This window comes from Carlito syrichta, unplaced genomic scaffold (assembly GCF_000164805.1).
Source record: "Carlito syrichta isolate Samal-C Ts95f unplaced genomic scaffold, Tarsius_syrichta-2.0.1 Scaffold301954, whole genome shotgun sequence".
Taxonomy (NCBI): Eukaryota; Metazoa; Chordata; class Mammalia; order Primates; family Tarsiidae; genus Carlito; species Carlito syrichta.
Window position 1 is genome coordinate 160,011 of NW_007246050.1, and position 12,954 is coordinate 172,964.

Sequence of the window (12,954 nt, forward strand, 5' to 3'; positions counted from 1 at the left end):
GGCCCGCAGGGCCCGGTCCGTGTACTTGCTGGCTGTCCTGCTCACGAGGCGCTGAAGGGCCGGGGACATAGCTGGGCTCAGTCCTCTGGGGGTGAGGCTGGGGTGGAAGAACGGGCAAGAGAGGCAGGGTTAGGTGGGCTAGGTGCTGCCAGCATCAGGGACTCCTTCAGCAGAGCATGGGCAGACATGTGGTCATTCTGACCTGAGGTGGACAGCACTGGATGGCCTGGCATAGTGAGGCCAAGTGGTGGTGCTGCTCGTGGTTATGGGACTGAGGTAGACGCCCAGACCTCTAAGAGTTGCAGTCCCCAGACCTCTAAGAGTTGGAGTCCCCACCCCTCTCCCAAGAAAATGATGACATCTCTCCATAGGGCTGACAGGAGCTCACAGTGGGACTCCAGGCCTAAAACTGCCTCTTGGGGACAGGCCAAGGAGGATGTAAGGGAAAAAAAACAGAAGGCGGGGCCAACGTCCTGGTCCACATACAACCACGCGCTACACCTGCTGCAGATTCCCCAGCATCCATACTTCTGGGTGGGGTGGGGGGTGAGTGGGAGCCTGACAGAGACACCCTCCCACCCGCCACAGGTCAGGCTGCCCTCACCTGGCCAGGTTCTCTGTCACTCTCCGCAAGGCCTCTTGCTTCTTGGCCCGGTTCTTGGCAGCGGCCTCATTGGCCATCTTCAGCCCCAGACGCTCCCTGCGGCCTGGCTCCAAGATCTACAAGGCAGTAGGTGTGTGGGTGGTCTGTGTTGGCCCCACCATAAGCCATGCAGTTTCTAACACAGAGAACTGCTGCCGTGGACACCAGCCTCCATGATCCCAATGACCCACTGTCACCTCCCCTAAAAGCCACCCTACCTCGCCTGACCTGCGGACCTAAGCAGAGCCAGGCACTCTTTGCCTGTTCTCATGTTCCTCCCAAAGCCAGGACTTCCAAATCATGAGCCTCTGACAGTCTTTTAGAAAATGAGTGTCTCACATGCATGATCAGAGCAGCATTATTTGCAATAGCAGAAAACATAGAACCAACTGTGCTGCCCATCGAAAATGGACTGGGTGAAAAAAAAAATGGTACGTATACACAATGGAATATTACACAGCCATAAAGAAAGACAAATGTATGAACTTTGCAGCAACTTGGATGGATCACATAAACAAAGAACTAGTACCACATGTTCTTGCTTATAAGTCGCGAGATATGAACAATTATCAAAATACTATAAGAAAGGAATTGCCAGTAGTGGTAAAATACCAAGGGAGGAGGACACTCCATCAATAACGGTACCTGATCTCAAAACAGGTGAAAAGTGGAGACCAAAGTGAGGTCCAAACATTATCTGTACAATGACTATTTGTATACCCAACCCAGAATTGTTCTTATCTTTAAAAGAAAAATTTAAAAAAAAGAAAGAAAATGAGTGTCTTGTTTTAATTTGCTTCCCTGAATCACTAAAGCTAACATCTTTGTCTTGACCTGCTGAATTGTTTTCCAAGAACTTTCCACATGTGGTCATAGCCTACTTTTCTCTCAAGGTGCTCATGTTGTATTTTTTTGTTGTTACTTACGGAAGCTTCATCTGCGTCAAGTACATTAAGCTATGCCATGAAAATTTCTTTTCAGTTATTTGCTTGAGTTTTATTTGTGACATTTTCTGCTGTATTTGTTTGTCATTTTCATGTAGCTATTCTTTTGTGATTTCTTTCCTTTCATTTTATGCTTAGAAAGTTCTTCCTAACTTGACTAGGTGCCGTGGTTTAAGCCTGTTACCCCAGCACAGGAGGGTAGGCTGAGGTAGGAGAATCACTTGATTTCAGGAGTTCAAGGTCAGCCTGGGCAATGTAGTGATACCCTAGCTCTATAACATATACTTTTTTTTAAAGTTGTTCCTAACTTAAGATCAGACTAAATATTTGTCACTATTTTCTCCTATTTTTTTTTTGGTATTATTTTTATAGTTAGGCTTTTCACCTTTCAGGAATTCATTCTGTTCTAAATACCAAGGGCCTACCTTGCTTTATTTCCAAATACTCTGCTCCTGGGCGTGATCTGAACTGCCATCTTCATCAGACCCTACATTCTTCTTCTTCATCGACTGGAAAATATAATTTATTTAGAAAGTACATGAGAGATAGGGGAGGGGGCCGAAGCTAAGAAACATGGCAGCAATACCTCAGAGAGCCACGTGGACACACCAGAATTTAGCGAAGCAATAGTGGCCAGCTGTTCGAGGCTGAATGCTCTTAAACATTCCCTTGATGGGGGCAGGTTGTTAAGGTGGTTGGGTGGTGGTCTGCCCACGTCATCACAGAGGGTAGGTACTCACAGCTACTGACATCAGGTGATAGGGCAGATGGGTGTAGACCCTACATTCTTGCTTAGTCTACGGTTTGTTTCTGAGCTTCTGTTCTCATGGCCTGTAGGTTCCAGGACCAATGCTCTAAGCCTTATAACGTGCTTTCACATACGACAGCACTATTTCCTCTTCATTACTCCTCTCTCAAGTTTGTCTTGGTCGCAGGCAAATTTTAGAACCAAAGACTCTGCCCATGCTTTGTCTGCATGTTACACTTGCAGGCTACTCAGGGGAAGACCCCACAGTGCCAGGCTGGAGACAGGACAGCGTTCTCAGGCCAGCCACCTGGCAGGTGTTCGCAGGTCTGCAGTGTGAGTCTGTGGTTTTTTTTACAAAAGCTAAGTTACGCTCGCTCTCCTCCCTCTCTCCTCTCCCCAGCTCCTCCCTCTGCCCCCCGCTCTCGCCCCATGTCTACCCCTTTGGCTGCCACTCTCCTGCCCCCTGCCTTATCCTGAAAGTTACCAATAGCCTAATTTTTAATAGAAAATTATCTTGTTTTTTAAAAAAATGAATTACTTTCTCTCATTAAGAAAAAAAACTAAGTTATTTATACTTCTAAATTCCTAGTGCCTCCCAAGTGATCTCTTTTTTTTTTTTAGAGTTGGAGTCTCACTCTGTCACCCATATTGGAGTGCAGCAGCCACTCCCGGCCACCACAGCCTCGATCTGCTGGGCTCTGGCGATCCTTCCGTCTCAGCCTTCCGAGTAGCCAGAATTACAGGCGTGCGCTACCACGCCCGGCTGATTTTTTGATTTATTGTAGAGATGAGGTCTCGCCGCCCAGGCGGGTCTCGAACCCGCGGGCTCAGGCAATCCACTCACCTCAGCCTCCCAAAGGCGCGGGATTGCAGGCTGAGCCACCAAGCCCGGCTTCTTTTTTTTTTTTTTTTTTTAATAATCAATCTTTTTTTTTTTATTATGCTATTGTGGGGTACAGTTAAGGGTTAGGTATACAAATATACTTCATTCAGGCACCCTTGTTGATAAGAGGTGTCTCCCCGTCCCCAGACAGATATTTACTACCATTAATCCCATCTCCCTTCCCCTCCCCGCCCCAATAGTTTCCCACCACTGTCAGTCATTTCCTTATGGCATTTTGTTGGATGATCAAGGTCCACTATATGAGTGAGAACGTGTGATACTCAGGTCTTTGTTTCTGTGAGAGGTCACTCAGTATTATAGACGCTAGCTCCATCCAGGTTGCTGCGAAATTCATGATTTTGTTCTTTTTTATGGTTGCGTAGTATTCCATTGTGTATATGTAACACATTTTTTTTGTTGCTCCACTGCATTCTGTAAAGGAACCGGCCCTAAATGACCTCCTGCTCAGCACTGATCCAGACTTCCGATGTCACTCCACACTCTCTACCTGATTCTCGTTATTCTTTTCCAAAGCAGATGATGCAATCCCACATCTTTGGTCTCTGCAGCAACTCAAGCCCCTGCCTCCTGCAACCTCTCAGCACTCAGAGTCAGCACAGGCAGAGGCCTAGCACCATGACAGAGGGACATGCAGGCTCCTAAGTGTTGGGGCCTCTCTTCCTTTCCAAACCACAGCAGTCACTCAGTTTCCCCAACAAACTCCCTGCAGACCAGAGCACCTCACCTTCTCATGGCTCCCTGGGGCCCTACTTGACCACCAGCGCTACCCTGGGCCACCCAGGGTCCACAGACCAGGTGCCACCCAGCTTCCACACTTCACCTGGCACTCAGAGCCCACTGCAACACGCCCTGCCATCTGACTGGACTCGTGAAGAGCCTCCCCTGGCCTGTGCCAGCGCCTCACAGAGCCCACCCTGACCACTCCTACCCTGACTACTAGCAGTCAACCCACCCTGACTACTCCCAGCTTGAGCCGTTCATCTGGCATGTCCCCTAATCGTGTTCTGTAAGCAGAGTCTTTCTTTGCAAGCATATGGCCACATCCCATGGCCCTCAGGTCTGCAGAGCAGCCAGAGTTGGTCTCTCTGTTTCTGTCCTGTCTCATCTATGAACAGGCTCCAGTCTCTAGGTCCTTGAGGGGCCCAGGCCACTCCCTGCTTTGGTACCTCGGTCCCCATTCCCTCAAAACTCGGTGACAGACACACTCATCAACCATACCTATCTTCAGTGCCCTGATGTTCAGAAGTGCCAGCACTCTGCCCAATTGGTCGGCCCAATGCTTAGCTCTGAGTCCTGAACCACAGGCACTCAAGACTTCATAGGTGTCCAAGGAATGCCACCCAGTCCCCCCTCACCACAACTCACCTTGAATGCTGGGCCTGGTGTCCTGTCCACATAGGGGGTTTCTGAACCTTCGACTCTCAGAGGTGTGTTCTCCACCTCCCCCCAGGTCATCAGCGGAGACTCGTTCATACCTGTAGAAAGAGAGCCCACAGCCACTTCAGGCCAGGGGACCCAAGGAGATGCTGGCCCTCCTCCCCACCTCAGCCAGCTCACCCCATTTGCATCCCAGCTAACATCAAAGCAGCAGCTAGCCCCCCTCCTTCCCAAGGACTCTAGAACCCTGGTACCTCCATCCTCTGAGCCCAAGGTCACAGCGGGCCTAAGGCAGGTCCAGGCCCATGTAGCCATGTGCTTAGCCTGGGGAACCTCCAGAAGGACCTCCTCCACCTCAAGGGAGGAGACATTTGGGTCTTCCTTGGATCCAAACTCCTAACCCAGGGCAAACCTGCGGTGCCCCCATACACCCCGGCCTGAGACACCAACCAGTACTGGAGAGTGCAGGAGGGCAAACACCCACCATGTACCACGCAACCACCCACAGGCACCCACCTTCTGAGGGAGGAGACTTGGGCTTGGTGCCCAGAGCCTCCTACCTTGGAGTGTTGTCTGGCCTCAAACCTGTAACACACAAGTCTGTGTATACACATCCCACCTACTGGTGTCACAGTGAGGACCAGAACACAACACATTGCCTTAGGGCATCTCAGGTCAGGTGTGCCTGAGAGTCCAGCCCATCCACAGACCCAACCAGCCTGGGTACCCAGCCTCTAGGGTCCCAGAATCCAGCCCTGTCCTTGCACAGATAGTGCCAGACCTGGAGCCACACAGGGTATGGAGGAGACTGGCTAGAGAGCCAGAAGTGGCCAGGATCAACTAATGTGCCCACCGCCTCTCAGGCAGCCCTAGTGGTAGGCCAGCTTGCCAGCAGGTGCATTCCTCACCAGGGGCAGGAGAAGGAGTGGCAACAAATCCAAATCCACCCACTCGGGGGGACTCCTGGGGGATCAGCTCCTTGCCGTCGGGGCCCACCTTGCCCTGTTTGTGCTGAAACAAGCAGAGAGGCTAGCATCAGGGGGGCTAGAGCCCACTCTTCCAGTTGGCTGATACGCTGATGCACAGAACATACTGGAAACATGTGCAAAGCCAGGCCTCCGAGACTGGAAGCCTTCCTGGGGAAATAGAGGGAGGATGCCCACCCCAACCCCTACAAAGACCTTGAGGGCCTGTAGAGTTCCCTTCCAAGCAACGGAAGCCCCTTCCTCTCATCCAGAGCAACGTCAGAGCACTCAGCTTGAGCAGCACCCCATCATGGCCCCTTTAAGAGGATGCTGACTTCAGGCCCTTGCAGGGGACGATGCTGATGACAGGACATATGCGTTAACCTCTTCCTTCCTTCCCCTGGACCCCATGACCACCACAGTCACAATCGGAGGGTACCCACTCATCTCGCTCCCAGACCCCAAAACTTCTGCTCTCTGCCTCCCAGTGCACCCTCTGGGGCCAGATTCCCTCTGGCACTTGCTGGCCTCTCTGCCTATCCACCTTTCTGTCTACTCCACAGCCCTCCTGGCATGTGGGCATATGCTGGTTAGCCTCTTTTCTGTCATGACCCTACCATCAATGGAGCCAGCGCATATCTAGCCCCAGAGAACGTGTCTAGCCAAGATAGTGCCCAATGGAAGCCCACACAGGCCGAGAAAAGATGCAGGACCCTCCTGCACAGGGCCCTGAATACTTCTGCCTACTGAGCTTCACCAAGCCCAAGGAGACAGCAGTGTCTGTGCCTGCTCCCTGCCAGCCCTGCCCTGCCACTTCTGGCCCTGTGCCAGCTGGCTGGCCCACCAGCTCACCTGGGCATTGAGGGCTGCCGCCTGCTGGAGCTGGCACCTGCTCAGGGCCTGACTGTAGGGGTCCCGGAGGAAGCGTGTGTTCTTATGCATCACCTGCCGGGGCTTCTTAAACAGCTGCTCTTCATCAGAGACACCTGGCACATGAATCAGAGACACAGTAGATGTTGCAGGTGGCTGGCCCAACCTCAGCCCAGCAGCCTAGTAGCCTGAGGGGCAGAAGCAGGCTCGCTCCTCCTCAGCCAAGTCACTTCCAGTCAAACAGAAGCACCGAGCTGAGCTCAGACCCTGAACACAGCTGAGGAAGGCCTCACTCCCACACTGACTTCACACAGACCTGTCCACCTGAGACAGGAAGGAACCCTTTGAAACCAGACTGCAAGGGGGTGCATATACACACCCTGAAGGCTGATTGACAAGTGGCTCCACCCCACGCCTTCCCATTTGGCAGCCTTCCTGCCCACTCACCCTCTGGATAGTACATGAGGGAGTTCTTGGCCTTGTACTTCCAGGTCTCCACGCCGGCCTGGCTACTCTCAATGGCTTGGTGCTCTGCTGATGGGAGTTCGAGGTTATCTTTCTGCCTCTGCAATCACATGCGGGAAAAGTGATGGTCAGAGATGTCCCTGGACACCATGCCCATGGCCCTGGGGTTCCCCAACCCCAGCAGAGCATGCTTCTGCCCCTGCGCCTAAGGGCACCTTCTCAAACTCCTCTTCAGCCTGGTAGAGCCAGGCATGGCGTGCCCGGTTCTTTTCCTTGGCCACCTCCATGATCTCCTGGAAGGAGGCATTGTCCTCACTAGTGTAGCGGCTCAGGAAGACATCCAGGCTGGGCAGTGGCTCCTTCTCCTCCTCCTCTCCAGCCTCTGCTGCTCAGGGGTCGCAGGTGGGGGAACACAGTGCCACAAACAGCATAAAAATCACTTTGTAGTCAGGGGAAACAGCACACCCAGTCCAGGGCATCACACCACCCTACAAGAGGGGAAGACTCCTCACCCCTGGTTCTGGATACTGTACATTAGAGTCCACAGTGCCAGAAGTCTCCCCATGGGGCAGGACTGACCCACCCTGGCTGCCCAGGGAGCGCTCAGGTGGTGCCTTGCACACACCTGCCCAACTGCTGGGAGCCAAGGAAGTGTGGGAGCCAATTCAGATTGGGGCAGTGCAGGTGTTAGAACAAAAGTTTGCAGTCACACGCAGGCTCCTGCCCCACCAAAATCATGTTAGGCCTTAGGATCTACGTCCAAAGTCCTCAGGGCTCTCCCTCCCTTTCTGGGATGTCTTTACCCTAACCGTTATTCCCTTCCTGGTACTTACACTACAGGTAGGTGGTTGTCATCTAAGCATCCAGACCTGCCAGCTAGCCCTGATGCCAGGGATCCCATATGACCTAGTGCTCTGGATGGACCCTCACAGGTACTGGGACACAATCTCAATCACCAGCCACCACCCATCACCATAGAAAGTGGCGCCTCCACGGGGTGGCACCCTGATGCTGCATGTGGCAGTAGACATGTCAGTGAAGCAGTCTAAGGGAAACCTTTCTCTTCCATTCTACTGATAGTCTTGACCATCTGCTACATGCTAGACTGTTCGCATAGCACTATGGCTACAAGTTCAAGACCTGGGGTTTACCACTGACCATATCTGAGACCTAAAGAAGTTACTGCATTTCCGAGCCTTAGTTTCTTCATTTGTAAATGTGAACGATGATGGTACCTACCACTTAGATTATGGATAGGATTCCTGTGTTTACTGGCATGTAAGGTATATAGGTTTTCTTTTTTAAAAGGTTGGGTTCAGTGGCTCATGCCTGTAATCCCAGAACTCTGGGAGGCCGAGGTGGGAGGATCACTTGAGGCCAGGAGTTGGAGACCAGCTTGGGCAACATACTGACTCCCATCTCTACAAAAAAATTTTAAAAAACCTAAAACGCTGAGAACTATGTTGTGCATATGTAATTCCAGCTACTCAAGAGGCGGAGGCAAGAGGGTCACCTGAGTCCAGGAATTAAAGGCTGCAGTGAGCAATGATTATGCCACTGTACTCCAGCCTGGGTAACAGAGCAAAACCTCCAATCTAAAAAAAAAAAAATCTGCAAGTTCCCTTATGATTCACATGCTGCATTTTAATAGAGAACAAAACACTAGGTTTATGGTTCATGCCTATAATACCAGCACCTTGGGAGGCTGAGGGAGGAGGCTTGCCTGAACCCAGGAGTTTGAGCAAGACCATGTTCCTATAAACAACTGGTCAGGCACAGTGGTGCATGCCTATAGTACCAGCTACTCAGGAAGCTGAGGCAGAAGGATCACCTGAGCCCAGAAGGTCATGCTACTGCACTCCAGTCTGAGTGACAGAGTGAGACCCCAAACTCTAAAAAAAAACAGAGAAAGAGAGAGAGAGAGACAGAATGAATATCAAGCTCCAAGGATTGTATTGATGGCAGAAAGACTTGGATTGTAAAGCAGAAAACATCGTATTTGTGAATACACAATGCATGTGTACTAGTACAGCATACCATGGACTAGAACATGGCAAAAAATAGCACCTAGTGTATCTGTAACACTGACATATTACTAGTGATCTAAAGATTGACTGACCACAGAAGTCCCACAGTGTGTGTCATACTTACATTCAACAGGACTCAGAATGCTCTTTCCTAAAGACTACCTCAATGAAGTTGGAATGTTACCACATATACCTGTGTCTTAAACCCCAGTAAATGCATATGAGAAGATAATTGTTCATCTGTTCTACATGTCAAAGGCCCAAAACACGCCACACGCTGTTCCAGATGCAGAGCCTAATATGGAAGAAAGACAAAGTCCCTGGTCTTGTGGAAGGGAAGCTAATGAGGGAGAGAGACAATATTCACACAAAAATGCCTTTTTAAATATTATGCCCTGCAGTGAAAAAACAAAGCCAGGCTGGAAGTTACAGAGTTCCAGGGGTATTATGTTTTTACACTGGCAGGTCAGGGAAGGTTTTCCTGAACCGGTGACATCTGAGCAGAGACTCGAAGGAAGAAAAGTGAGCTATGCACGTCTGGAGAACGTGACCAACATGGAAGGAAAAAAGAGGCTTGCAGCATCTTTAGGAGACACAGAAAAGGAGCCTTTCAAGGCCCATGATGCCCACAGGGCAGGAGCTGGGACACAACAAACAGGAGCTGGCACATAACGAGCAGGACAGCCACAGAGGTGGTGAGATTCCCAGTTCACAGAGGTGAGCCATATTTAGGAGCTGGACCCAGACCTTCTACCTCCTAGACCAGTACTCTCTGACTTCACAGGTTGCTACTCGGGCATGGGTCCCCTTAGGGGCAAGATGTGATCTGCTGCCCTGTGGACTACGCCCTCAGGGCCTCACAGAATAGGATTCCCAGGTAATCCCAACAGTATGACCCAAAGAGGGAGCTCTCACCATCCTCCAGGCCTCGGCCCTGGGGCCTGGCTTTGTGGCCCACCACTCCAGTGCCTGTGTGCACCTCAGGGGTTTCAAACGTGGCTGGAGTCACATCTGGGGGAGGAGAGGAGGGCGGAGACTAGAGTGAGTCTGAGGCAACAGTTCAGCAGGCTTTCCCCTCTCTGCCACCCACAGGGTCCTCTTACAGGGTGGAGGGGGCTCTCGGGACATCTTGCCCAGAGCGGAGCCAAATTTGATGGCGATCTGGCGCATCCGTTCTAAGTCTCCATTCTCCTCGGCCTCCAGGTACTCCTTCTGTGCCTGCAGCTTCTCCACATCAGGAAAGAAATCCCTCTGTATGACTGTCTGGAGGCCCTGTCAGATGAGATCAGAATAAGTTGGAGCTACCATCTGGTTGCTCCTCACTCACAGTCCAGTGTGGAACATACTAAGGCTCTTGCTGAACCGCCTTCAAATTCTGCCTTCCCCAATGACTGTGGCTTGCTTGAGGGAGCTTGGGGCACTCTCTAGCCAGGTTGAACATCCCACATGGCAGCCACGGGGCAACGTCTTAACATTACTGACCGCTCCTCTGATGTCCATGAAACACTTCTCTCCCCTCCTCACAAACTGGGCATTCTCCTTTGCTGGCTCCAGCTATGCTCCAGACTAACCGACGTCGGTGTTACCAATTTATTCTACTCATGACTTTCTACTTCCAATCGAAACTCTTTTCCCGAGTGACTTCAGCCAGTCACCACCGACTCTGATTGAGATGCCAGAGTCTGTGCCTCCAGCCAGATCTGGCTGCAAATCTGTGCACCCAGCTGTCCCCTAGTGTTACCCTCTTCTGCACATCCCCTAAGCGTCCCAAACTTAACTTGTCTAAAGACAAATCGACTTCCTCCAACCCCCGGGCCAAGCCCTTCTCCTGCATGCTTGCTATGGGACCAACACCCTCCTTAAGGGGGCACAGAGGCTCACTCACTCGAGATGCCGCCACGACCGCAGCCCGTTTCCGGGATCCCCGGCATTCCCACTCGCCGTTACTGCTCTTTAGAAAGTTCTCTCTGCCACCATCTTTCCGGTCTGTCAAACTCCCACTCACACTAACAGAAAGCCTTATTTCCCTGACCCCATCTCACACACACACAGAGCCTGGTCCTCTCTCCCCAACAACACTGCGGGAGCCTCCTCCCCCCTCAAAGACGCCTCCCTCTGCGCTGTCTACTCGGCTCTCGGGACGTCCACTCCCCACCAGCAGACACTCCGGCTGCTCCACGTCGCGGGGGAACCGAAGCGCCTGGACCCGAGAGCAGGAACCCGACAGCAGCGCGGGGCAGGCAGGGACCGGTGGTCCCCGGCGTCCGCCCCGAGACCGCACCTCGATATATTCTTCCTCGTCCAGGACCCGCTGCTTGCTCGTCCCAGCCCCGGCCTCCCCCGCCGCGCGCTTCCTCCGGGGCCCGGCCGCGTCGGGGAGCAGCAGAGTCCGGGCCGACCCCGCAGGACTTTCCATCGCTAGCCCAGGACCGCTCGTGCGGCGCAGGCGCATCACGGGGTCAAGGGGCTGCTCCGCACCATCTGCGCAGGCGCCTCCCACAACTGGCCAATGCGAAAGCTGTGCCTTTTAACTGCGCGCCTACGCTCGGTGTCACGTCACTACGGGTGCCAGACTTTATGGGAGTTGTAGTCTTCGTCCCGACCCGGGCCGTTCGTGCGTGTCTGGGCGAGGGACACGAGGGGGCGCTGTGATGAGAGATCTGGGGGATGTTCATGCTAACCGAAATTCTAGAGTCCAGAGTCCAAAGGCCTTAGAATTCCCTTTCTCAAGTCTGCTTCAGAACATAAAGCATGCACTCTGTCGCCCAGGCTGGAGTGCAGTAGCACGCTCATGGCCACCACAGCCTCGACCTGCTGTGCTCAGATGATCCTTCCGTGTCAGTCTTCCAAGTAGCTGAAACAACAGTTGTGCACACCACTCCGGCTAATATTCTGATTTGCGTAGAGAGGAAGTCTCGCCAAGTTGCCATTTGGTCTTGAACCCCTGAACTCAGGCAGTCCCCTCGCCTCCACCTCCCAAAGTGCTGGGATTGCAGGCGTGAGCCTCCTGCGCCCAGTGTTGCTTTGATATTATGAACAAAAACACACTTTCCAGAAAATTTACTTATATTCACATTTCAAACTTTATACAAGAAAAGAACCCTACAACAAGCCTTTCTTAATCGTTATCTAACAAAAGATACAAGAACAAGACAGTGGTTTGATAAATAAATGTGTGGTTAAACATTGTTACACCCTGAATGCCAGAGCAGGCTTCCCAGAAGAGGGCTAATTCTTGTTGAAGTGGGCCAGAAAATTGCCTAAGCACTTTTCAGGCATTTCTTCCCAAAAGTAGGTTGTGAATTATGTTAAGCAAGTAAGTTCTGCCCAGAACGATTTAGTAGTTTTGGCTTTCACAACATGTAGTCATCGTCATTCACAGGGGACTCCGCAGTGGTATGTCCTATCATAGAGGTGACGTTTCAGTGGCAAAGACAGATACACTAGGTAGAATATCCCACAAACAGATGTACAATTGCAGCTATGTCAGTGCAAGAAAAGAATTTGAACTTGGGGAATCTTGACCCAGTGGGGGAGAAAGTGATTGGAGATCCAAGACGTAAATGAATAGGCATTGTTCAGATGGAGAGGGAGGACCATGTGCAAAGGTCCATGGAGTAGTAAAGGGGACAATCGGTGGCGGGAGAGAGCAAGGCAAGTTCCAAAGAAGACCTTTGGATACAGAGTGCAGTGAGGTGTGAGATGTCAGAGGGGCAGAACCAAGCTGTATAGGATCTTGTGAGCATGTTTCTCTTTATTCTGAATTAAAGTAGAGACCGGGCACTGTGACTTATGCCTGTGATCCTAGCACTTTACGAAGCCAAGATGGGAGGATTGCTTAAGCCCAGAAGTTCAAGACCAGCCTGGACAACCTAGTGAGACCCCATGATCTTAAAAAAAAATTGTTTTTGTTTGAGTTGGGGTCTCACTCTGTCAACCAGACTGGAGTGCAGTGGCAGCTCCCGGCCACTGCAGCCTCGACCTGCTAGGCTCCGGCGATCCTTCCGCCTC

At 51.7% G+C, this 12,954-nt stretch overlaps 1 protein-coding gene across 2 annotated transcripts in view; it reads right to left on the minus strand.

The window, feature by feature from the left end:
• Window positions 1-11,434, minus strand: part of ESS2 (ess-2 splicing factor homolog) — a 13,358-nt gene extending 1,924 nt beyond the window's left edge. The window contains exons 1-9 of one of the 2 annotated variants that reach the window (XM_021711237.1): window positions 11,225-11,434; window positions 10,047-10,215; window positions 9,859-9,954; window positions 7,132-7,301; window positions 6,899-7,016; window positions 6,434-6,567; window positions 5,525-5,627; window positions 4,605-4,714; window positions 605-720 (exon numbers count right to left, since the gene is read on the minus strand). In XM_021711237.1, the coding sequence (XP_021566912.1) occupies window positions 605-720; window positions 4,605-4,714; window positions 5,525-5,627; window positions 6,434-6,567; window positions 6,899-7,016; window positions 7,132-7,301; window positions 9,859-9,954; window positions 10,047-10,215; window positions 11,225-11,395 (1,187 nt within the window). In that variant the 5' untranslated portion in view covers window positions 11,396-11,434. Of the gene's footprint in view, window positions 1-604; window positions 721-4,604; window positions 4,715-5,524; window positions 5,628-6,433; window positions 6,568-6,898; window positions 7,017-7,131; window positions 7,305-9,858; window positions 9,955-10,046; window positions 10,216-11,224 lie in introns of both variants that reach the window. The other variant, XM_021711236.1, reaches the window with a different exon arrangement.
• Window positions 11,435-12,954: the final 1,520 nt, after the last annotated feature.